Source organism: Agelaius phoeniceus, chromosome 8, assembly GCF_051311805.1.
Source record: "Agelaius phoeniceus isolate bAgePho1 chromosome 8, bAgePho1.hap1, whole genome shotgun sequence".
NCBI classification, from domain to species: domain Eukaryota; kingdom Metazoa; phylum Chordata; class Aves; order Passeriformes; family Icteridae; genus Agelaius; species Agelaius phoeniceus.
Window position 1 is genome coordinate 20,788,211 of NC_135272.1, and position 26,601 is coordinate 20,814,811.

The 26,601-nt window shown below is 38.7% G+C and overlaps 1 protein-coding gene across 3 annotated transcripts; it reads right to left on the minus strand.

Moving 5' to 3' along the window:
• TLCD4 (TLC domain containing 4) lies at positions 1 to 26,601 on the minus strand. Of its 3 annotated transcripts, none has more exons than XM_077182218.1 (7): positions 26,578 to 26,601; positions 20,931 to 21,096; positions 16,324 to 16,413; positions 13,532 to 13,590; positions 11,601 to 11,695; positions 9,665 to 9,738; positions 1 to 6,369 (listed from the first exon to the last, which is right to left on the minus strand). In XM_077182218.1, the coding sequence occupies exons 2-7, from the start codon at positions 21,083 to 21,085 to the stop codon at positions 6,054 to 6,056; spliced, it is 789 nt and encodes a 262-aa protein (XP_077038333.1). In that variant the 5' UTR covers positions 21,086 to 21,096; positions 26,578 to 26,601; the 3' UTR covers positions 1 to 6,053. The 3 variants fall into 3 exon arrangements, with proteins under 3 accessions (XP_077038333.1, XP_077038332.1, XP_054494564.2); XM_077182217.1 differs by lacking the exon at positions 26,578 to 26,601 and adding an exon at positions 26,056 to 26,259; XM_054638589.2 differs by lacking the exon at positions 26,578 to 26,601 and adding an exon at positions 25,702 to 25,958.

Here is a 26,601-nt window from a genome sequence, read left to right on the forward strand (position 1 = left end):
TGTGTTCCTTTCCTTTATTACGATGTACCAATACCTCGCATACAACATGCAATTTATTGCTTATTGACATTATTGCATATATCAAAGGGAAAAAAAATCAGCCAATATAATTTTATGCAAGCTCCTAAACTGTTCAAACAAAATACAGAAATGCTTTACAATATCACTGAAATGCTAACAAATAATTCAGATTCTTTCCTGTACTAGAAAGTAAATTTAAACCCATAATACTTAATAATTCACTTTGCTATGACGGATTACTTTTATCACCAATCTTCAGAATTGTTATATTGCATGTTTAAATTCTTGTGCCATGATAAGGATTGCTACTCCCATCAGGTCACATTACTAGCTGAATTTAATAATGTGATCCTGATATTTTGTGACAGTATTACAATTTACTGCAAACCAGATTGTCATGATTTACCAAAAATCAGTCTAGCAGAATCTACAGTTTTCATCCTGGCTCTGCACATAAGTTAGATAAACTCATCAAGTTTCTTCTTAGATAGATAATATAAACATTTTCGAATTACAGGCTCCATTACTTATGCCTAACTTGTAACTCATTTGTTCCAAACAGGTTTTCTAATTTGATTTTATAACAGGTTAGCTGTGCTTATTCTACATAAATAGGTATCTGTCAATATTGAAGAAAACACTGTTTGGTAAATGCATGCTAGAAACAAATCCAGGACATTTGGATGTGTGCATATTAAGTGTGCAAATTATATAGCCGAGCTCATGATTAGCCCTTTTCCTCCCTTCCCCTTATGATTTGGTGTTTCTTGTGAAACTGGAATAGGATTACTATAAACAAAAACACATTGCATTCAAAATTTTGTATTCTGTATTACAGCTTAGTATCATATTTAAATGTTGCTTTCAAACCTAGCAAATTTTTAAAAATACCAAAATTTAAAAACTTAGAAGACAATTGACATGCAACATGTTCCATTTGGGTGCAGATTCTCATATACTTAAATATTTATAGGCTCATAAAAGCATGTCCTGTCCACAAGACAAGTACAATATTTGACATCCCACACATAGATTAAAAATAAAGATACAATACAGAATATTTTATTTGCTTTTATATTTTCAATTTCAGTAAGTAGGAAGTTATAAATAGCACACTGAATCATTATGTGGTTGATACCATGCCATGCTGATCTCTTCGAACTTCACTCTCTTACAGACACTTCTTTTACTCACAACTAGGTTAAAAATGTATATACTTCGTATTAAACAGATGCCCTCTCAGTGCAGGACATCACACCATGAAACTGTTCTCAGAAGAAATTTTGCCAAAATATTTCTTATACCAAACAATGTGATTTATTCTTCATAGCTACCTTCCATTCTTTACTGAGCTATAAAGTGCTTGGTTATTATAAATAGAACAAGACTTGAAAGGAGGTAGCTAGTAGGAATTTTTTAATGGATAAGAAACCTTACCAAGTGTTACCATCTAAAAGTATGACTTGATGCTTTATCCCAGATCTCTAAACAACCTAGGCAGCACATATTTCACCTTCTCTGCCATAAAAACAACTTTCAAGTTGCTTTCAGAAAATCCTAAGAACTTCACCTAACACAGATTTTATCCAGGTTTGGATGAAGGTTAAAAGTTCACAAATATTATCACTATTTCCATCTGGCTGCCATCAATCAGGGTATCAGCAATGAAGTACCGTTCTTTTTCTGCCTGTATTCCACAGACAGAGAAATCTGACCAGGAACAAACTTTCCCTCGTGCAATTCCTTGTAGCCAGATAATGCTGTTGTACTGTAGGATATTAAAATATGAAAGGGGCTTGCAATAGTTTTCAGTCTTCTACACTTGCACTTTTTCATCTGAAAATTCTAGTCCCTTTCTGTTTGCTTCATTGATGGCTTTCAGCAGCAGCCAACAGCACACCAGACCCTAAGCTGGAGTCATTGTCAAGCAGCCCTTTATTTTCCTGACTGGCTCAGCAGAAGCATCACAAAACAATTTTTCAGACTTCTCTATTAAATGGTCTTTTACATAAAGCTTGAACATACATATGCTTAAACACACACAAAGCCATGAGAAAAAGTCCTCTTCATACAATAATCAACAACTGGTATTCCATTTTATACAGCTTGAAAGTTCTAAAGAATAAAATTTAATTTTCCATCGCAAACACAGACACAAACACCTAAACCTTCCTGCTATTTATCTGTCTGCTGTTGTCCCAAGCACAGCAGTAGGAAGACATCTGGATCTCTAGGTGTGTACTCAAAGTCTCCTCCTCCTCTCCTCTTTAAAGCTGCCTGAATGCATTTGCTCACTTGTGTAGGCTTTTACCCTTAGGTTGTTAGTTCTGCAATATGAGTAATTTTCTCCCACAATATTTGAAGCAAAGATGGAAGTCATTCTCTTCAAAACATTGTAACGAATTAAACTTTTAATAAACTTCAGTACATAATTTGGAATTGTTAAGAATTTATATATGAAGCCAGCTCCCCTCATTTTCCTGTGTACATATTTCATTATTCAATGGTTTATATGTTTTAAGCAATTAAGTTATTAAATTATGGAGTTCCTTCAACATAACACGTATTTATAGAGGTAAAGTATGCTTCAGAGATGTAATTCTTACCACTGAAGAATTCACACAGATAACCCATACAGCATCCCTGTTGTGTGAGCCTCCACTGAAATCCACTGAAACACTCTGAGAAAATGAGTATTTGAAGTATACTTCCTCTCTGCAAGTACTGATTCCACAAATCATTACAGAACACCTAACCTACCACTCTCCTGCAGTTTTGAAAGTGGTATTTACTCATCTTTTGATGAAAAATTAAAGCCATACAAAAGGAAAACTTGCATTTCTACATACAGCCTAACTGGTACCAACAGTCTGTCTCATGATCAGCAAGCTACTGTCACCTGGTATTGAAGAATGGAAAAGAAAAGAAAACCAAGCTATTTTTTACAGGAGTCACTCCTTCCATTTGATATGCCCACAGAAAAGACACCTGGTGACATGCCAGGAGTCTGCTTTTACAATGCGTCTGTTGAAAAATAAAGTTTTAAGCCACTAATAAGATATCACATTCAAAAGCATTTGTTACGATGCTAATTACCATGCATTTACTTTTTTGCATAAAAAAAGCAAAGACACAAGCTTACAACATTAAATTTTATCAATATTTCACAACATTTTTAAAATTAATAAAGTGCAATTAAAAAATGGGTGCCACAGCTATCTAATTTGCTGTATTATAAGCTTTTAATGGCAGGTAAAAAGTGCCCTATATACTACTGTATTCAGTACATCACAACTTTGCTGCCTGTTTACTGAAGTCTTTGCTGAAACCACAGCTGTTAATAGTTTTTTTTAATAAGAAAATTTTCTTCTGATGCATCAGGACATAACTGTAATAACTTTTTAAAAAAATTATAAAATTTAGAGCTAATGCATTGCAAAATAGGTTTTTAATTACACTAATTTTATGCAGCAATCCAAAATACTAGCTGTTCTAAAAGAATTATCTCACTGCCCTTCAATCCTGGATTGTTGGACAAAGTGTAGTATGCAGAGTTTTGGATTGTTTTTTGTTTCTAAATCTAGTTTTAACATCAATTTTATTATCGCTTGACTTACTTTTTTTTCCCCCTATCAAACACAAGTCTATCTAGAAGTGGAAGAAGTAGGCCATTGTAATGAATGGCCTCCACTGACAACAAAATATTTAAAATACCGAAATATTAAAATCAATGTAAGAAATTATAAATTTCAGAAACTTTTCATGAATTATCACCCTAAGAGTTTCTCCAAATCATCTTATCAATTTTTTAATCCTACTTCCATAAAAAGAAAAGCAGACTTCTATTTTCAAGCCTACTTCTCCAAAACGCTTGAATTTACTCAATTTTAGAAAGGAACAAGCTTTTACAAAACTATTAATCACAGGGATCTAGTGATGTAAAAAGTAAATAAAAGATTATTTTGCAACAGGTATACTGAAATCACGTTTTAAAAGATACCAGGTTCTGCAAATGAGCATAAAAGAGAGTCCATTGCTTTGAGCAGGATGGACTCTCTGTGGATTTACTGGTACCCAAAGGAGGCACTGCACTCACTCAGATCATACAGCTCAAGAGATGAGTTGTTAACTCTCCCAAGGCATAAACAGATCTTTTGTCTGTAGGCTGTGAAGTATTAATAACCATGGGATCCAAACCCACAAGTACTGACAATCCTTGCTATCTCCCTCAACAAGGCAGGATTGGGAAACTTTTAGAAAAAAGCCTGCTGAGCTGAGCAATGGAACAAGGCTTTCAAAAGTGCATTTTACACAAGTCCAAACAATACTCCCTGACAGCATTTCAGCTGGGGAACTAAACTTATTGCAGCTGCCTTGGTTAGGAGGCATTTCAGCCTATGCAGTTCTCCTGGGTCATACATGCAATTTCTGGATGAGGGGAGTGCCTAGTTCCTCACCAGGGAGGACAGCACAGGCCACTCACACCTCTGACTATGGAGAGAGCTCATGTCACCCAGCTTTGTCAGAGGGAACAGGACTAATCACCTACGCAGGGTAAATAAGCTACTTTTCTATTTAAAAATAAATTGCTTTAACAGATTGCTACAATAATTGGGATGTGCACCGAAGTCGCAGTGAAAATGGACACTTTTACCACACCTACACCAAGGAAAAAAAACCAGATGTTAATCAGTCACAATTCCGGATAAAAGAAGTAAAACAAAACAAATTTACACATAACTATAGCTCTCAAAATAATTTAAAATAAAACGTAACTCAGAATTTCCTCAAATTGTATCACAAATGAGATTTAGGACTATTCCTAGATGGTGAGATTCCTCTCTGATGACCTCCAAGGCTTCAAGTTCACAGACAGAGTAACTGAGTATCTATTGACAAACCTGTGGTTTAAAACAACAAAGAATTGTGTCTATAGAGGTCAACTGTTCCTTCTACAGAATTACCATACAGTTTTAGAGGAGTTTGGCACTGTTAGTTCAAGAGTGTTCTTAGTCAGACCTTGGATTTCTGACTCGATTAACATCGAAAATGTGACAAAACCCCTCAACAATTCATATCAAACAGGCCATTTTGTGATAAAAGAAAAAAGTATTACTTAAAGTTACACATCACATATACAGAAGATTTTTATATCTTTGCAATTAAACTTTGAATCCAAATAGCCAATGGTTAAAAATACTCTGAGAAGAATTGCAGCACTTCTCAAAGGTAGTAGCAGCAAAGGAAAGAGCACTTCAGTAAGAACTATGCCATTTCCACACATTGCCTACCATATTAACTTACAAAAAACATTCCATGGGGAATTTAGATGATGTACTATTGCATGTAACCTAGGACATCACATGGGAATCCTTCCCATCAATGGGAGAATTTTAACAGCTCTTAAGATATCACGTGGTCTTATAATACAGCATTTTAGATAAAATTATTTCAAAATTTCCCAAAATGGTTTGCATTCATATAAGGCAGAACAAAAAGCAGTAAAAGACTTCATAGAATCAAAGCCAAATTTTTAGCTTTTCTTGCAAAAATTAAAAAGTTGTCAAGAATGAAATCTTGATTGTTATTCCTAGAAGAAAACATAGAAACGTGCCTGGAAAATTGCACCATATCAGGAGTTTGGGGAATTTTTCATTTTCTAAAAAAACAGATATGTCAGTATTCACTGGATTTATAAAACATTTTAATCAGAGAAACCTGAGAGAAACACTTTGAACACACTGGTGGACAATAAGCAGTAACCAGTCTGCTCCTTTCTAATTTCTGATGCTTGCAACTGCTTACAACAGGCATGTGGAGCTCATCTGTGTGAGCTTTTGCTTTTATTCCTCACTGGACAGGATCCGCAAAGCGTGGCCCTGGGTGTGCAGGCAGTGTGGCTAGGGAAAGAGTAAGGTCAGTACAGAGGTAATACCTTGTTTCCATAACAGGAGCATTCCATGGCAGAAATGTGCACTGTTTCAGTGAACCCAAATTATTTTCATAGCAGAAATTTCATTTATGTATGATTTCTAGGCAGATTTTCCATTTCTATGAGTTTTCGCTTCCTCCTGTCCAATAAGACAAATGACCTTGTAGCATCCTTTTGCAATTTTGACCATCCACATCACATTCATAATATCCAAGACAACACTTGAGATAATCCAGGCGCTCTGGGCTGCAAATCCTAATCTCTGGAAACCTTCTGTTCCAAATGAAGAAATGACGTGGCTGTAATACACAGGCATGACGGCAATCCTCACCACGAAGAACACAACTGTCATCAGCACACCATTGAGGATGTTGGCCTTTGAAGATTTGGGATATCCCAGTACTTCAAAAAACCACCTGCAAAAGAAGTGTTCACAAATACCAGGCAGACTTGAAGCCATCTCATTAAAAATTATTTTGCTTCAAGTTTATTTTTAATTCATCATGTATTAATTGCTTCTACCTTTATAATTTCTAAATTATTGCACTTTGTCTTGGCTTAGTTACAAATCCTTCTGCTTGGCTGCACTTTTTCCCCACCACTTAAGCAGTGTATGAGATCCAGTATACTGCAGAATAACACATAGAAAATCCTGATATGAATTGTAAACCAGTTGACAAACCACGTGAATTTCAGTGACTATTGTATAATATACAATAATAAAACTATAAAGACATATTTATTACTTGCTGTTATAGTTTATACCAACAGCAGCTAAAATTCTTTGTCCCATTGAAAGCAACTCTAAAATTGCATTTGGATCTGATAATCCAGAAAGAGCTCTAATTTCTTGTAACTGGGATTTTCTGACTGCTTCTGTTCAGCTCAAAACCAGAACATTTTCAGAACCAGACATTGTGAACTCTTGATCATGTCACAACTTGGAACATTACCCAATGAAAAAAGATAAATCTAAAAACTGCCTCTCCATCTACTGCTGGGTCATAAATGGTCTTTAAAAAAGAATTCTTGCATACTTATTCCTAGATAGACAGGCATAACTTATCTATTACCTAGCACACAGAACCTGAGGGTTGAAAAACGAACAACAAACTTCTCTAATCCTTTGTCATTCACACTTAAACCAGAATAAACAAGTAAAATTTGTGCAGCAATGGCAAATGGGACAAGAGCAAAATAACTTAAATCACTGTATTCATAATGGGGGATGGGGAAGAGAATGAAATAATCTGTTTTTCTCCAATAAGATACAAGGCTAAAATGATTTAACAAAAAACTAGTTCTAAACCTGGTTTTAAAAGTAATTTTTAATTTAATTACCTACAGATTATAATAATTTATAATTACCTAGGTAATTATAAACACACTAGAAAGAGCTGGATGTCTGGAAAATCTAACAGAAATATTCTAGAAATTCATTAAGCATGCAACTAGGACAATTAAAATCCAGGCACTCGAGGTGGCAGTCCAGCCCGGAAGCAAGAGGCCTCACCATAGAAACACTTACTGACATGAAGAGAAAGACTTGACATGTTTGGTCAGATTAACAATCAAAGCTCTCACTTTCAATGATATATACAATACAGAATCAAAAATTAATGTAAAAACTGGTTTTCAAACATACTGCAACATGCCAGTATAGGTAATTTGCATCTGTTTAGCAGCTTCTCTTTCCCAGCAAATAAAAAAAGTCTGTAAATAACAGTTACCATTACAATTTTACCCACCACAGTTCAGAATTAATTACATAAATGCTGATACTAACATTAAAAGATCTAAATGCTTGGCATGGAGACAACATCCAATTAGAGATCCCTAACAACACAGACAGGAAATACAGAGACAGTTCTAAGATTAGAATATCTTTTATATTTTAATAAGAGCTCTTTTGGTAGACTAAGAATGCAAACAAGAAACATAATGTAAGTCGTTATCATTATCCACTACTCACTCTCTTAAGGGTCTGATTCACTTCAAATTTAATGGAAAAAAAAAATCATGCACTAATGAGATGACATCTCTTAGTGCAAGGGACTTTATCTCCTGCAGCTATTTCTGCTTTTCTGAGAAAGTGCTAAATGTCAGTATTCAAAGACCCATAATCTCACCATGGGCATTTAAAAGTATAAAATTACTTTTAAAAGTATAAATTACTTTTAATAGCCAGATGTACCACAATTCTTTCTAATGCCACAGTCGGAAAGGTAAGCATCAGTGTAGGAACACACATAAACCCAGGATGACATCCTATCTTGATAGAAGCTGGGACAACAGCCATTCTCTATGACATGAATATCAATATAAACCCTTTTCTCATTAAGTTTGAGGAAGTGTTTATTTAGTCTTTATTTTCTCTGCACACACAGAGCACAGGCTACAACAGGCTGATATCTCCCACTCAACTGCACTGGGGCAGAGGAGCACAGCCTCTGGAGAGCTCCATTATCCCACCCTGTCCTCCTGGGAGTTTGAGTTTACCAAACTGATGTTCAAAAGGGACCACAGCACAATCTTTTTTCTCTCTAAGATCACTGAGGAATGCTACAGTGTCATAAAACACTTCAGAGATTAAGTCACAATGCAGTAATGGGCAATAGCCTGTCTGCAGGAGGAATACAGTTTCTATTTGTTTTATCCTTTCTCTACCAGACATCTGGAGAAGCAAACAGATGCCACACTTGTAGAAGCAGTAAAGCAGAAATACACCCCAAAAAGCATGGTTAAGAAAATGGCATCTGATACACTCACAGTCCTCATCCTACCTTGCAAAAAACTGGAGAAAGAGGAGAAGACTGCAGCCCTGCTCTGAGCCCACCTCACCTGAGGTGAAGTCTTTGTGGGGCAAATCCTACCCCCAGCTGTGGCCTGAAGGCTACAGAGTAAGGGGCAAGGCCACCCTCCTCTCAGCACCATGGAACTCCAATGACAGCTCTCCCCTTGCAGCTGTACGTGGCATTACCAGCCTCCTTTTCTGATACAGCAGCACATCAGGGAAAAACACTTCTACCAGCAGCCAAGGCAGGCTCTGAGCTCTGCAGGACAAGCTTCAGCCCCTTTCTTCTCTAACCACAGGTGTGAAGATTAACCATAACCATTATAGTTAAGTGCTGAAAATAGCTTGCAGAACTATTTTGGAAGGCAAATAAAAGAATATACATTTATATTATTCTAGATATTAATATGCTCAATATTAATATTAATATATAAATATTGATCTATGTGTGTAGAATATTGGAAAATAAACTTCAAATTATACAGGACAATGCAATTCCATTCTAGGATTCTGATGACAATATTATCTTGCCTCTTTTCCTCATCCATACAAAGAAAAAACATCCATGTTGAAGATGGCTTTATTATAAAAAATAAATGAATATACAAAAGTTAATAAAGAATATTTTATTTGTGAATTTTTTGTCTGGTATTTTCATAAAAAGCTGGTATTTCATACAAAGCCTGGTCTAATCCAGAAAGGAACTGGGAGATGAATACATTAGTTATACAGTTGCACCTATAGCAGCAAAATGTTTTCATAGCAAAAAAGACTTTCATATAGTAATCCTTAGTTCAATATATATAAATTCCCTGTCAGCAGACATTCCACAACTATAAAAAGACTTCCTAAGTGACAGAAATAGTAATGCAGATTCAGTTTTAAAAGAGCTACGGAAAACCTCCCTAACCACTTACCGCTGATTGACAAAAGGAGTGGAGAACTCTGCAAGGAGACGGAAGTTTCCAAAATAAGCCAGCAGACCTTTGCTCTGGTTAGCAAAACAAAACAGACATACAAAAATCAACAATGTAGATGTGAAATTGCCATTTGAGTCTTTAAGTATACAGAGAATGATACATCATCTTGACTTCTTTAATCGAACTGAGTTTGCCAGCTGTGGCCAGGTTTCCTGCACTTTCTAAGCAAGTTTTTTCACAAAAGCTGCAATTGTCCTTCAGGTATCTCCAATCAGTAGCTTCTTACTTCAAATAAATCTTTATAAGACCTACAGTTAAATTGCCATGAAAAGCTAACTAGAGAAGACTTGCACAAGTAACTCATAGATTACTAATAGCATTACTGCCTGAAATAATTATAAACATTTTTGATTTTTCAACATTTAAACAAGCCCAAACAGAAACACTTTATGCTGGAGAAAAATCTCCCTGCATTGCTGTAGGAACATATTTTGCCAAAGCAAAGACGAATTCCAGCTCTAATTTGACGGCAGGGAAGGGCACAAGAAGCCCTTTCTTCCCTCCTGCAGAGGGCAGGGGCAGCCCTGCCAGCGGCTCTGCCAGGTCCCTGCCGTGCCCGTGGGTCAGCACAGCTCCTCCACGGGGCACACCCACACCACATCCCCTCCAGCTGAGCTCTTTCCCTCAGGTCACACACACTATTCACTTGCACAACTGCTGGGTAAGCAGCAGTTTGCAGGTGTAGAGGTAAAATGATTGGGGGTTTTTAATTTCCTTAGGTTCCCTGAACAATCTATGGAGTGGGTCACGATTCGTCTTTCCCCACTAAGCAAGCAAATACCCACCACTTCAAGCTTTTCATTGTCAGTTTGCACTACACCAAAAGAACATCTGTGTGTTTAACAAAATTATTTTTATCCCCAAAAAGCAATTTGGAAATAACATATTTAGGGGTGACTTTCTCTGAAGACAACAGACTGAGAGCAACACACTGGCATCCACAGGCAGAGCTATATCCACATAGAAATAAATGCTTTTAAAGAAGCTCACACTAATATTATGCTTTCTGTTTCCTCCAGAAACAACTAATGAATTTTCTGCACAGAGGATTAGCCTTGGTAGTGGTATTTTAACTTATTTAATATTCAGCTCTAATTCACTTTCATCCATGATAGTATTACTAAATTTAATTATCTTCAGCCAGAAATAGATTATTTACTTGACAGTGTACTTCAGCCCCTTTAAACCCTTACATGGGAAATCTGACAGTAATCTGGCATCTCAACACTTTCACTGTTATTCACACAGTAGGCAGGGAAGACATGATTAAGTTGGAAAAGACCTCCAGGATTGAGTCCAACCATTCACTGTGCTCACCACTAAAGCATATCCCCAAGTGCCACAGCCACACACCTTTCCAGCTTCCAGGGATGGTGATTCCACCACTCCCCTGAACACTTGCCTGACCACCCTTACAGTGTAGAAGTTCTTCCTACTATCCAAACTAAACCTCCCCTGGCACAACTTGTGGCCATTTCTCCTCATCCTGTCACTTGTTACCTGGGAGACAGAAGCAGAACATAACCACTTGAAACCATTTCCTTCTAACTTTTCAACTAAATATTCAAGCTTGTGGTTTTATTTAAAACCCTGTTCTACAATCATATGAAAAGCTCTTCTGTCAAAGTCTCTTTACAGCAAAAACTGAGAAAAGTTTTTAATTTCAACGGAGTTACACATTTTTGTTGGAGTGTAACAATGAAAAGTCATGCATTTACCACAAATAACTAATAAAAACATTTAAAATAATGATTCAAAGTATAAGTATGCCTTTCATTAACCAGTGATTTTTTTTAACATTAAGCAAGTGAGGTCTATAAAAGCTGTTTCTTTAATCTCATCTGCTTATGTTACAAGAAAATACAGCACTTACCAGTACAAAATAGTAAGCATACAGAGCTGCCAAGTGATGTATTACAAAAAAATTGTCACCAATTGCCTTCCAGTAGTAAATAATAAGCAACAGATCTACAAGAGAACAGAAATAACTATAAAGAACTATTTATTATACAATCATTGACCTCAGAATAGCTTCTCACATTTTAGAGAGATACCAAGACATGGCATCAGTAGAAACCCTCTGAATTAATGATGTCTGAAGAGAACACCTTCATCATAAAGACTTTACTTCAGTCAAAGCATTAGGCAACAGCATTCTCCCAACAATTTCCATAAATGATTATTTTCCACATCAATGGAAATACAGATGCAGTAACTTTAGCCGAAGTATTTTAGAAGGAAAAGGTGGATCCTGAATCTCATAGTGACCTCACACTTATAACCCCAAAAATCTGGAACATATGACATAAAAAAGGCAGGTCTGCAGGGGGCATAGCAAACATACAAATACATGCAACAAATGCAGGGATCTATTACAGAGAAGCTCTGAATCAAAAAGCAAAGTATATTAGTAAATTTAGTACCATTTACCAAAACTATTTTGCAAGAGGCATTTGGAGTAAGAAGAATATTTACTTTATTAAATCCCAATTTTCTAATTACTGCAAAAGTGACATAGCAAGTTAGTGTTAAAAAGAAAGTTTTAACATATAATAAACCAAAAAAAAACCCTAAAAGATTTTTCTTTTCCCATGATAGTCTGAGAATTCAAAAGATCTTGTTCTCTGTACAATAACAAGCAATTTCTGTCCCTACTGTCTGCAAATGAGTACCTTGGACTGGAATATTATTGACCAAGGTTCCAAATCAAAGACTTTACCCCTGTGCCTTTCTAAAGTCCAGAGTGTGCCTTGATCTCTTTTATATTAGCTATCCTCAGGCAGAGCTCTACATCATCTGACAGAGCTGCTCACTTCCTATTAATAATTAAACATCAACTATACAGGGAAGTGAGAGAGAATGAGTGGTCAGGTTGAGATGCCTGTTGAAAGGCATTCATTAATTCATAATGAAAGTTTAATGTATAATTATTCAAAAATAGATACTGATTAATTTAAACATGGGAGCTGAAGCTATGAAAAACTCCAGACACTTAAAGTAATGCACAGTTTAACTGAATATGCTGATCACCAGATTACCACTTCCACTGGGTGGAGAAATCCAGTATGAGATAACCAAGACTGTGGCCCAGGCTCTGATCAGAAGCTTCATCCTAACATGAGAAGTTTTCACTGAAAGTAGTCCAAGTCACAAGTTTTTGCTTTGATAAGCCAGTATTATCCCCACACAACATAAAAGAAAGCTCCAAAGCATTTTGTAGCAAAATTCCCATGCCAATTTTAATTGACAGAAAAATTAAGAACATAAAACATATGTAGAAATAAATAACATACAAAATAAATAATTGCCATGTTTTATACATGACTGAATTTTGGCTTAAAAGGAGACCAAGATGGGCAGGCAGGATCCATTTGCCTCAGCTTGTGTTGAGGGTTACTAAAATTCTTCTGCCAGCGTTCTGAGGTCACAGGAAGAAACACCTGATAGAAGAGATACGAGCTGTAGGCACTGAGAACAGAGTGAAGGGCACTGCTCCAACACCTCCTCAGCTGGCCAAAGGACAAAACTGACCTGCAGCTGGTGGCTGCACATCAAACCATGACAAAGCCACACAGTGGCATTTCCTCAGTGCTTGAGGAGATAGTCTATCTTTGACATCCACTAGCAAGATGCTGTGATTTCACCACAACCCACAAACCCATCAGCAATTTTAAAAGCCACAGCATAACTGTATTGTATACACATACCACATCTTCACCACAGTGGCTCAGGATAAACATATTGGTATAATGACTCAATATAAATAAACAGGTCATGCATGCTGTTTACATGTTGCATAATTACCAGAAATGAGGTAGCCTGTGGTAATAGCAATATTCAGCTTCACAATTGAAGGGTCACCCCTGTAAACACACCAAAAATACATAGTTACAGCCTAATTTGCAAAGGACATACACATCTCAAACACAATGCCATCAGGGCACATTATTCTTGGCTCATCAGTAAGAGATTATGCAATCTAGTTAAGAAGGGTTCTAATCACAAGTGAATTCCTTTTCCACCCAAACATAAGACACCTACTAGCTACCCTAACCAGGATCAACCCCTGCCTCAGCACAGAAACTGCCCCAAGAGCCTTGCTAGAGATTTGAACTGAACCCCAGCAAGTGCTCTGAGCTGGCTTCTCAGGAAACTGAGGATAAAAGAGAACAGCCCAGTCTCTGTCTCTTAGCCCTTTAACTGACACTCTGTGTCTCCATTTTTGTTTTCTGCCAATGCTAAAAGTTTGGTAAGGGTGACAAAAATATCTTTCTCAGCTGGTGCTTTTCATATTCATAATCAGATGGATGTTTATAGGGATAAACAGAGTAGAAGGACACAGGAAAGGAATTATTTGCCAGTTCTCTGAAGCCAAAGAACCTTTGAGCAGAAATGCTTTTCAGAGTAGTTTCCACACCTACTATCCCTTTTGGTGCCAAACATTCAGCAGGCAAAGCTCTTAGTAGCACACACACAGCTCCAGTTCCTCTAGAATGTTCAACAAACCCAAACTTGTGAATACAGCTCCAGAAGGGAAGCATCCATGTTACAGCAAGCAATGTTTGTTCTTCTCTCCACTGTCCTCTGTGCATTCCTACTTTGAGGAGTTGATTGCCCAAGACAAGCTGTGAAAGCAATCCTTGTTGTAAACCTTTCCAGAAAAAAGGAACCTGTGCTTACAGCCAACTCCAATACAAAGTCTGCCTCAGCCAGAACACAGTAAAATGCTATTACTTAACTATTTTTTCTTAATCCTATTGGAATGGAGCAGTGGGAAGAGATTTCCTGTATTATTACAATCTGTTCACTAAATTGTAAAGCTTTCTTAGTGTCTAAAACTAACTGTTCCCTCAGTGAAAGGGTAGTATACAGGAAAATAAGACTCACAAAACCAGAATTCTGCTGTTAGGTGAAGAAAAACCATTACTAGGAGAGTCTGGAACTCACTCCATCTGTTAAGACTGGCTGTAGATGTTCTTTAAAATACAGCTTGAAATGGGAATGTTTTTCAATGCTTCAAAATTTGATTTCATGAGCTAGGTATGTTGTGGGCTGAGTGCTTCTTTAGGTTTAGACATAGAGGCAGATATGTTCTCCTAACTTTAGCATAAACTCTTTACATAGAGGCCTCATGTTACAGCTCCCACCTGCAGCAGCAGCCTCATAACTAAACTTCTTAGGGGTCCCAACACACTTCAGCACATCACCACCAAGACAGCCTGCACTCAAGAGCCTTCATATTTTCCAGACAACATGCAAAGGGCTGAGTATATGCAACTGGTTCCTTGATAATGGTAGACATGACTTAACTGGATGGGACAGGGAATGGTTACTCCCCTCCTTATTATTTTTCCCCCAGAGAATGGTTACTTTGCATCAAACCTCCTCTAAGCTTTCTAAACCAACAGTTCAACAACATATATGGCTGCACTGTCCCACCTGTCACATCCCTTCAAGAAGAGTCTCTGTCAGAATCCCAAATTATTCTCAATAAGTGGAGAACTTAGAATTTAGTCTAAAATCTTCCAGACTTCCTGACCTATCTCCTTGAATGGAAGGTGCAATGGAATCATGAGCCCTGATGTCTGCAGGCCAGTGTTGATGCAAGCAAGAGCCCAGAGTGACAAACAGGGAGTGACTTGAATAAGCAAATGGGAAGAACTATCTCTTTGGTGATTGCTAAGAAGGTATGTGTGGCAAATGAATTACACATGAAGATGCACGGGCAGATAGAACAAACGAAAGAAAGTCCATACAACTGACTTTCTTCAAACTTCTTTGCAGATATAGAGTCATATAAAATGCTAATCAAGCATCAAACTTGAAAAACTGTAATGATTATGAAGTGAACAGTCATAGGAAGGAGCCTGTTCTCCTATGAAGCCACAACTTAATCCACTTATTTACATCTTCTCCCTCTCCTTATCTGATCTCTACCACCTCCACATTTTCTACCATGTGATTCTCACTACCACAAAAACAATTTCTACATCATCTATGTTAGTCTCTACTACATACAGAAAAAAGGAAAAGTTTTATGAGAAGTCCTAGACCACCAAAAATGTGACACACAACACTGATGTCTCCCTGGAGCTTCCCAATGTTCCAGTCCCTGTTATGATCTACTGTATCTATTTTCAGGCATTACCTGACAGTAATACCACATCCTCTCTCCATTGAACCCCAACCCTTTGCAGGGTTCAACAGAGAACTTTCACACAGATATACACTATCCAGACCAACTACAGCTTTTCAATTCCACTTTAAAATCATTACTGTAAATAGCAGAGTTTCAGTCATACTGACTTATAGTTACAGTTTATTCTTTAATAATTTAATATGCTATTTCAAATCAACTGCTTGTATTTTATCTATTCCACTTCACAGAGACACACTGAACTAAGACACTAATACTGACACAATAGTTATCAAATTTTCAAATAGTACACACATAAAAATGAACACATCACAACTACATATTTTAATGGAAAATAAAACAATAATGCAGTACTTAATACACTGCAGGATTCTTTTTTTTTCCTTCTCAATTGTGTTCTTTTATTGTGTAACCACAACATGTATGCAACATGCCTTACCAGAGACGGTCAGCATTAACAGCATCATCGTACAACAAAATGTAAAGGCAAAACCCTCCAACCACCAAGGCATGGAATGTGGACACTGTCCTGAAAAAGAGATCACAGTCACAAGGAGGTACTGCTGCTCACACCTTCCCATGCTGTGCTTAAGGTAGGATGTATCCCAAGGCATTCTCAAATCTGCCTGCAGATACTTCTGTGGGAGACAATCATCTGTTCTCTATGCTACACCCAACTCCTTACACAAGGACAGGTGGGAAAAAACAATCAAGAAGGAATCTATTAGATTGGAGTGGGATTGACAATATTAGATACAAAGTGAGTCTTAAAAGTAAGGGAGATCTAAGTTTTCTTCAAATTATCCCATATATTAATGAACCCTTAAAGACAGTATGACATCTAGCTCTCTAACAAATGTTTTCTGTATTGTCCCATTTGCTGGAAAATGCATATGCAATTTCATACTCAGATTAGCCCAGGAGTCCTGCAACAGCAGGTTTCTCCTTTCAGGCACCAAATTAAAAGACCCATAATAAGTCTAGTTTGGATTTGGAATGTGGCATTAAATGAAAAATCCTAAGCTTCAGATAGAATTTCTAGTGCATTTGAAGTAGATTCTGGTTTTCAAAGAGAAAACTTGTATAACTTGGTTGTAGCTGAATACCCAAGGTAAAACAGCTAGAGGTTTATATCAATTAGCAGCTTTGTACTGGACTAGGGAAATATAAAATAAACATCACAATAATCAAAGTTGCCTTGTCCCTACCTGGGTACTAGACACAGTTTTGCCCCAAAGACAACAGTCTCCAGTTTACAGGCTGCATGCACAGTGTAGACAAACTCTGCATGCTAACAAGCATGCACTTTTAGAGAAATATCTATTTACAGAAACCCCAGCAGGGTTTCTGCCAGCACACAGGCCAGGGCCCCTCCTGCCCTTTCAGTCCACATGTATTCTTGGAAGGTAGAACAATGCAATGGGCATGGGTCCAAAACATGTAACCTTCCTGCTCTAGCCATGGGTTTAACACAACTATAAGCTGCACCTAATACTGTGTAGCTACTGTCAGCTTTCCCACTTTCCAAATGTAATTAGAAAGAAAAAAAAAATGATGTGCAAAAATATCCATAGGGAATCACAGATACTTTTTGAAAGATGAGAACTAAGTTCAGTGCTGTGTAATTGGAAACACTTCACACCATATTCACAGCACCAACAATATACACACAAATGCACAGATGCTGTTAGTTATTATTCCTGTCTTTGTACATATTGAATACATGTATTTGAAAGTCATTAATATTTTAGATGTCCTTAAGGCACTCTCAGGAATCTAAGCTCTACCATGCAAGATTTAAAGAAAACATGTTACTTCCTGCAGAAGACTGCAAAGAAAGAGGTTATAATCCCTATTCCATTTCCAGAAGTGGCATTATTATCTACTGGCAATAGAAGATTCTGTAACTATTCATAAAAGAGACTGTATTTACAATTTGTTTCAAGAGTGTCACTGCACTATTTTCAGCAGCTTTTTCAATAGTGTGACAGAAAATGAATGGAGGTTAGTATAATATGAATAGTCAAAAACTGGATGAGAACAATTAATAATCATTACAGCACAGGCTGCACTTCTGCCCTCTCATTTTTGAACAAAGAAAGAAAATTTAATTATCAGAATTGTAATGATAATTAATAGTTTAATTAAAAGGTCTACTCTTGTAACACAGGATTAAAAAAGATAGGAACTTTTCTTCTTTTTAAAAACAAAGCAGAACACGCAATATTAGTGTCTGAGAAATACCTGGAATTTTTGAACTTGAGGAGAAGATAATGCTACAAGAACAAAAATTTGTCCTAAAATATAGCTCATTAGTTTACAGTTGTAATTTGGTTTTGAAGAGGCCGTTTACCTGAACCTTTCTGTTTAGAATACAAGTTATACACAAGTAGAACACTTGATGGGAGTGAAATAAAAGAAAAACAAGAAAGAAAAGAAAAACAAGAAAGAAAAGAAAACGCAGCAGATTTCCTCCTTAACTCTGGACTTTGAAGCTTCTCCATAGGCAGAGCAGAAAAAGGGAAATAGTACAACAGTCCATTTTAATAAGGAATCTAGGTCAAGCTATCAAGCTCTGTATATTTCCTTGAAATTTTTTTCAAAGCTTGCATCCTTTAACTCCTCATTAAGCTGCAAACAAAAAAAACTGCAATGCTATGTTGCAGACTTGCTTTTTTATTATTGAATATATATTTTTTTCATAACTACTTAATAGCAGTACAAGCATATATTACAGGAGAGGTGACAAGAATATATGCACAACTTGAAGAGTTATACTACATCCATGACCAAATACAGTTTTTAACTCAATTTGAGTGTCCGTATACTTCAGATGCCAGAAGCAATTACTTTATTGGTTCATAATTCTTGGAAGGTCAGAATGAACAAACTGACAGCATGGAAAATACAGCCAAGAGCTGCAGCTCAAATGCTTGATTACGAAGCCCTCCAAACTGTAACAATATATTTTCAATGCTACAGCTCATTTCAGGCAGATGCCCTCTTCCAGACCCAGCTGAGCTGATAAAAATGCATAACCATCCTCTGTGCCAGTTTCCTTAGCACTGCCAACAGAATCATTTGTGTGTGCACTCCCTACACCAGTTCAATATAGGACAAAATAACAACCATCTACTTTTAAATAATTTAAATTAAACCAACAGATTTTACTGGGACATAGTAACTGTCTCTACCTGCAGAGGTCCCTGCAGAATAAATACATACTCATCTGCATTCTCTGAACTTGCCAGATACTCCTTGAGGCCTCTCTTCGTTTCGGTGAAACGCTGGAGTGACAGGGCAGTTTGAGAAACACTGTGTTTGGTTAGCAGAGCTGAAGTAACACAAGCACAGCTAGCCTTTCTTTCCCTTCATGCCCTCCTCAGTTAGAACATCCACAAGATGCTGATGAACTATGCTTTGTGTTTCATGCCTTCTAACTCCTGAGCTGGATGAAGCCTGGGACCACAACCCATCTGTGTGCTAACATCTACATCCTGCTATCAACCCCAAGGAAAAAAAAAGGTGCAAAGAGGTAAAAAGGGACATAGTATGGGGTACTGTATCAATTGAGCAGTTAAACACCTTATAAAAAAGTAGCCCAGAGATTTGAGCAGCTTATTTCCAGCACACTTGTGATGTGTAAAACAATTCACGTTATTATGCAAAGCACTACACCAGTGCAGCACTACCAGGCATGGGGTAAGTTCTCATAAAGCCTATTATGCAATTCAAAGGCCATTTGATGTGGCTTATAGACAATAGCTCAGCTTCACATGGGAACAGTTTAGTTTACTTTTCCTGTCTGCCTCTTATTGTTAATTGGAACAGAGAGGTAAACCTAAGCTGCACTGATACTGGGAACTGGCATCCTACACAGTTGTTCTGGCAGATAGGTAATTATTCAAAGATGGAACTGAAATCAAGATGGTGCTTTTAAGAACACTGCAAGTGGACATTTGCCAGATGGAAGGGCAAGGCAATTTGAGTTGCTAATGCTGCCTTGAACAATGGAAACAACTTTAAAAGTATCCACCTGATACTAAACAGCACCGAGGAGGAACAGAACTGCAACTAATGCATTTTGAGTGCAGTGACAACCATACAGTACACATTTTTGAGCTTTAAATTTGGGAAACATCTAAAAAAATATTTTAAAGTTGTAATAGGCAAAGGTATACTGTACCTATCTATTTCAACTGGAGAACCTTGTGTACTATATATACCCTTGCAGAGTAGTATGTTGCAAATAAAACCTCATTGATCACCCCATTTTCAATTGCTATCTTATACTTCCCTTATGGCTTAAAAGACTCATTGGTCAAACAAGTTTCTAGAAGTCCTGTATCTGAGGGGACAAGTGAAATGCAGGTGGATCCATCCCACTGATTGAAATACAGAAACACAGAGAAAGTGAGGAACGTTTTTGGACTGAGTTTCCGCAACTCCTTCCTGCGTGCGTACCCTGTATTTGCTACAGTTTTCCCTCCTCCTCCTGCAGTCTCCTTTCCCTACAACACACATGAACCTGACTCTTTTCAATACTACACTCAAGTGTCATTAAATTCCTTGGAAAACCTTAACCTATATAAAACAGTTTGTCGTGTAGTAGCAGCAGGTGAAAAACGGCTTTGCTCCTGAAAGCATGACCAGAGATACACTGGGATTTTGAATAAATTGCAATAGTTTTGATTTTCATACATGTTTGGAAAGGAATTTTTTATCTCTTCTCTTTACTAGAAGCATCACAGAGCATCTCTTCAGTTTATTACCTCTCACTAGTCACTGTTTTATCTTTGTACTGACTTTTACTTGGGCATCACTGTCTAACAAAGCATTTAATGTACAAGTGTTAGTAATGCTGTGTTTCTATGAAGGGCCTCAGCATTTCACATGCATTATTTGTGCAGTGTCTAGAGCCAGCCCTCTGATCTTTACCTTTAACTAATAGGGTTTTCTTCAGCCTTACACACACACACACACAGGTGGTTCAGGTGTCCATGATTTCAGGTAAGTCTTTAACTGTTGTTGTTTTGAACACTTTACCTTGAATTCCATTCGATCTTCCTTTTTTGGCTGAGATTGTTAAAACCAGGTGTTATTCGTGTTGACACCCAAGAACTTACAACATGGAACAGGAGCTGAAATACAGTAAAACTGGCAAGAGCAATGCCAATAGTCAGGTTGCTGAAGGAAGCCATTGTTCTTCAACCTGTGAAGAGAGCAGAAGGTAATTTCACTCTATTCTCTATTTAACTATTTTAAGCGAGCACAGAAAGTATTTTTGACAGTAAACTTATCAACAGGAATGTTATTCACTAAAAGTTTCTACTTGTTCAATGTCTCTACTTAAGCATTAAGAGTATAAAAGTATGCCCAAACTTTTAGATACACAAGTTGCATTTTGGTTTTGGGTTTTTGTTGGTTTTTTTTTTTTTTTTTGACATTTGCATATTATACATTTTTGTGGCCTAAAATTGCATGTATTTTTGTATTTTTTTCTACACAGAAGGGGCAGTGAAGACCCCTGACCAGGCCAACTGCCAGCTCTGCAACCTCCACTCCTGTCCCAAGGACCTCCAAAGTTAAAACTTGTTTCATTATTGCCAGATTGCCTGCTGCCAACAGGAGTTCAAAACGCAACAATGCAATCAGATAAGCACGGAAGAAAGGTTTTTGGGTCAGCCCAGAGAAGCAGTGGCCTTGCTGCAGCTCAGTTTGTGCACTCTGCAGAGACAGTAGCTCCCAATTCCCACTGTGCTCAGCAGACCTTGTCCTTGGGATGGCTGTGGGCTATTGGAGCTTTCCTCCTCCACAGAACTCCAACCTCCACACATCTCCACACTCAGTGGAAAGCCATCAGAGCTGCCTGGCTTTTCAATTGCTGGATGCTCAGCTATTTCATGAGGTCTAAATACCAAAACAATTCCAAACAGAACTGTCAGTCTCTAAATGCTTCAGTCGTTTTTCCTGAGTCACCAGTATTTGCAACACAGAATGATATTTTCCCAAAAGCCACAAACCTCTGACATGCATCCCCAATTTGACAGTGAAGTGGTTTACACTCCAAGACTGGCAAAAGGTATAAACTCAAAAAATGTCAATTTATATTATGTTGAACTGGAAAGAGGGAAAAAGTCAAATGGCTTAATTTCAAATATTTAAATAATTAATACCTATTAAAAACCTGCTGTCACTTATTTTAGTTTTACTTAAGAAAATATCTAAAAATAAAATGAAGACTTTTAGGACAGCATAATCTGATGTTACCACAGCAACCTAATGGTCAGCAGAGCGATACAATGACATAATACATTTATGTCCACTTTTATTTCACGTGCATTACAGAATGAGTGAACATGCCTTAGATTTTTGAAATTGTGTCTGCATTGCAGATAGTAAGAAACTTGAACTTCAGGAGGAAAAAAGAGGGGAAAATGTCCACCATAATAGCAAAATATTCTCATTCTGGGGTGTAAATGGTGAATATATTGAAACATATAGATCAGAAAAAACATACTTTTATCTTCAAAGATTTAGAAGCAGAAGGTTCAATGGTCTCAAACTTTTCCCCCCTCTACCTCCTTCTTTCCTATTTATTCTCCCTGAACTGAAGACAATAAAACTTCCTCTGACTAGTACCCACAGACCTACAGGTACAAAAAAAACCTGCAGGACAAATAAGAGCAGATTTGCTGAGTGAAACCTGCCTCTATCATGTAGATTTCAAGTGCTTACTTCAGACCAGCTTTAATTCTGTCCTAGGGACTCCACAATTCTTGGAACATATTTGATGTGCTCCTAGGGCCTATCTTCCTGCCCAGCTGAACCCAAAAGGAATCCAGCTTGCATACTCTGGGACAGCTATGCAACACAAATCACAGGGAATGATTCCGTTCATAAATGCCTTTTTAATCCAAACTAAAGTTTTTATGTACACACACTGCAGTGCATTGCATCAAACTAATTGATTCCAGTTGTTTTCTGATTACCTGTTCTAGTGCAGCAGCATATAAGTCCTGCATACTTTTTAACGTTACTCTATCAAAACTTCCAATTTCAATTACAGTCCCGAATATTCAGTATTCTCGATCCTCCACATACTTTTCCATTTGCCTCCACTGATCAAGAAGACACAAACCACAAACCAAATTTTATATCCTTTTCACATAGTGTAAAGTACCAGAGACAATGGGTGTTAAGCTCAACTTTCTAAAACCTTACCATTTGAAGAAATAAAACAATTTAGTTTCTACCAGTTTAAACCCACTGAGAATCACTGTATGGTATCCAGTTCAAGATTCTAACCCCAAGGACAAAGCTTTGTTATTACATTATCTCATTTGTAGCAACCAAGTCTTATCTTGGACAATGTAAGGGAAAAGAAATTATCAGCTGGTTTAAAGAAGGAAGCCAAAATCCAGGTCAAGTACAAATCTCTTCAGAAAAATAGCAAAACACTAAGCATTAACCACACCTCTTTCATCCTTTTGACTAAAATATAGCAATTGTCATGATGCTACATTTTATTCATCTGCAGTTACTACAGCAGAATCTCTTGAGTTTCGAAGACACTGACATAATCTCTTGGACAAGAGAAAACCATGCTTTGCTTTGTTTCTTTAGTACCAGAAGATTATATTAGATTATATCAGGTAAGTAATGTTTTAGCTTTTGATAGGTGTTCATTTTAGTACACATTATGGAATTAAGCAAACCTTGCAAACATCCCTTGAAAGAAATGCATTAGAAGACTAATCTTTCACCTAAGGAACCTGTGGAGGGAACTCATTTTTAAAAAAGGTACTTGCATGCAAAGTGCATGACCTGACTTTCAGCAAGTGCAGAACCCATGATGCCCATGAAGAAGAATGGTACAATGGTTTTGGAGGAGAAGAGAGGCAGACAAAAAATTAATCACTAAGCCTCTGTGGTTGGTCTCACAGATGCTCAAGTTTTGCAAGCCTGATTTCATATATGCTTATCAAGATGCTGTTTAAGTATAGTAACTACCAAATCCAGAATAATTTTATGTTTTACTTCAGCAATTAATAGTGTCATATTTTAATTCCATTCAAGGACCTGGTGTAAATACAGCATTTCACATGTGTTCAGCTATAAATATTGTCCCGTATCTATAGGTTGTTCTTTTCTCATATCCCTAGGTTGTTTTCAACTGTATCCTCTTTAACATGAAAATTTACTGGTTTTACCAGATTTTCTTTTCATTTACAAGAAAAATTATTAATGTTGCTGAACCTAAACAGCTTGTTGCATTGTGCTTGTTCACTTAAAACAAGCACAATTAGCTTCTGATTACAATTTTCCTTGACAAAGCCCAAAGTTAGTAAGCCAGGCAGCTTCAACTACACTGTGGGGTTTTTTTCCAAGTATCTTCTATTAGCTGTACAGCAAAGTCTGATCAAGATACAGAACTTCGTGGATTATGTATGAACAGACACTCTATCACCTAAACTGCATAGTCATTGATTACTGTTCTGTCAGCTGATACAGGGTTTGAGCTAATGGGAGGCTGGCTGGGCAGCAGGTTTAGTGTAACTACTTTGTATGCAGGAAAAACAGTACAATACACAGTTTGGGTCTCCACCATTAGCATTTGCCTTGTTTACCCAAAATTACCCAAATAAACATTTGGTTAGACAGTAACTACATATGATCAGAACTTCACTCTTGTAGCTTTTCAATGGAGTCTTTAGGTAAATAAATATTACCAAACACTTGAAACTAACATTTTTTCAGCAAGGTATTGCTTACATGCCTAGTGTATTTCAAATTACTCCATTGACCCAATAACTTTGAAAAGGTTAATAACACAGGTTTTTTTTTCATAATACTCCATAAGAGTTAAAAATGTTAGTTTTCATTTGCTATTTACATGCAGTGGTTTTCCTGCAATTCTGTTTCTACTTGAAATTTAGAAGAAAAAGCAATATCCATTCACCCCCCAATACGATAACACTATGAACTCCTGACAGAAACAAGTTGGCACTTAATGAAAGAGGATAAAGAGGATAAAGGGGCAGGAAAGTTATCATCAAGTGTTGTACCATCAAAAGCATTTAGCATTTACGTTCTCCTCCTCTTAGTATTTCCACATCATCAAAATAAGAAATGCAACAGTATAGCGACACATGGTAAGAAGGTGCAGTGGAAGGTTTAAGGCCCACAGCCCTTACTTTCTTCGAGGCTGGATTTGCAGATGAGTTGGATCAATTTCCAAACAAGATTACACCGTAAAGCTGCTATTGATACCAGGACATCGCATGAAATACTGTGCTCTCCTGATCCGCTTAAAACTGAAAGCCAAATCCAATAGCTGTAAACTTGTCAGACCAATCTGCAGAGAGCAACACTGGACTACTGACTGTTTCCACATTTTATAATAAGCCCAGTAACAAAAGCAGTGCTGGAGCTCTGCTGTGCTCTTGGTTCTCAATGGTAGATCCTATTCGTCTGATATCTTATTTAGCTCAGTAAGTAGCGTTAAGGAGAAACACAACAAAATTCAAGCCACTCACAGTTAAGCCGTTCCCTTTTGTATTTAAGGTTATTCACACCCTAAACTCCACTCAGCTTTCTGCTCTTAGAACATCAAAGCAACCGGCAGATGAAGCATTCTTATAAAGGCAGTGTACTCAGGATGAGGTGGCCGCTGCGATACCATTTACCCAATTTCCTCAAACCCCGCAGGCAGTCTGGGGTCGCAAAGCCCCCAAGAGGGAACCCACCCATACTCGGTGGGCGCGGAGAGCCCCCGGGCTGCCCCCGAGGGACGCTGCCCCGAGCCGGGCATTACCTCGCTGTCCCGGTCACCCGCGGCGCCCGCCGTTCGCACCGGCCCCGAGCGGCCGCGGGGCAGGCAGGCAGGAGAGCACAGCAGCGGGCAGGCAGCGGGCAGGCAGCGGGCACCCTCCGCGCTCGCTCCGGCCGCGGCGGCGGAGGAGGCGGCCCCGCGCAGCCCTGCGCTGTCAGCTCGCCCCGCGCCGCCGCTTGCGGCCCTCGGCCCCCGGGGCCGCCCCGCGCTGAGGGAGGGAAGGGGCCGCTCCGCGCAGCCCCGCGGGGCGGGGGAAAGGGGCCGCACCGCCCCCGCCCCGCCCCGCCAGCCCCGGCCTCTCAGCGCCCTACCGCCTTCCCTCCCCGCACGCCGCACCTGGGACCGGGGTTACGGGGGCTGCGGCGCCGCCTCCTCCTCCTCCATGCCTTCCCCGCGCCGGGGACGGGACAGCCCTTCCCGGGCGCAGGATGCTCCGTGCTCCGACGGGGATCGGGTTACGGCGGCCGTAGCCTTAAAGGGGCCGAGCCGCCGCCGCCACCTGCCGCCGGCCTCCGCTCGCCGCCTCCGAGGGGCCGCGACTTCCCCGAACCCTCCCCGCGCTGAGGCCGCCGCCCCCTCTCCGCAGCCGCCCCCGCGGAGGGCCGCGCTGAGCGGGGCTCGGTACCCACGGCGATGGCCCGGGGCCAGCCGGCAGCTCCTCGGCGCGGCCCGAGCGCAGCCGCGGGGACACCGCGCGGGCAGCACCGCCCGTGCGGGCAGCGAACCCCGCCGGCCACCGCGGATGGCACCCGAGCCCCTGCGAGCTGCCAGCACGGGCTCAGGGGCCCTGAACGCCGCTGAATGTTCACGGTGTTTGTGCTGGGGCAGGATAAAGGCCGGTCAGACGTAGCACCTCACCTTCCAACAGCATTTTAGTCACTG

What these genes read in the sequence shown, in the direction of transcription:
- TLCD4 (XM_077182218.1), bottom strand. Translation starts at nt 21,085, where the DNA reads ATGGCTTCCTTCAGCAACCTGACTATTGGCATTGCTCTTGCCAGTTTT. An exon ending in AAGATCGAATGGAATTCAAG is followed by an intron (nt 16,414 to 20,930) that starts GTAAAGTGTTCA and finishes TCTCTTTTTCAG; the next exon opens with GACAGTGTCCACATTCCATG. An exon ending in ATGCTTACTATTTTGTACTG is followed by an intron (nt 9,739 to 11,600) that starts GTAAGTGCTGTA and finishes TTTGCTAACCAG; the next exon opens with AGCAAAGGTCTGCTGGCTTA.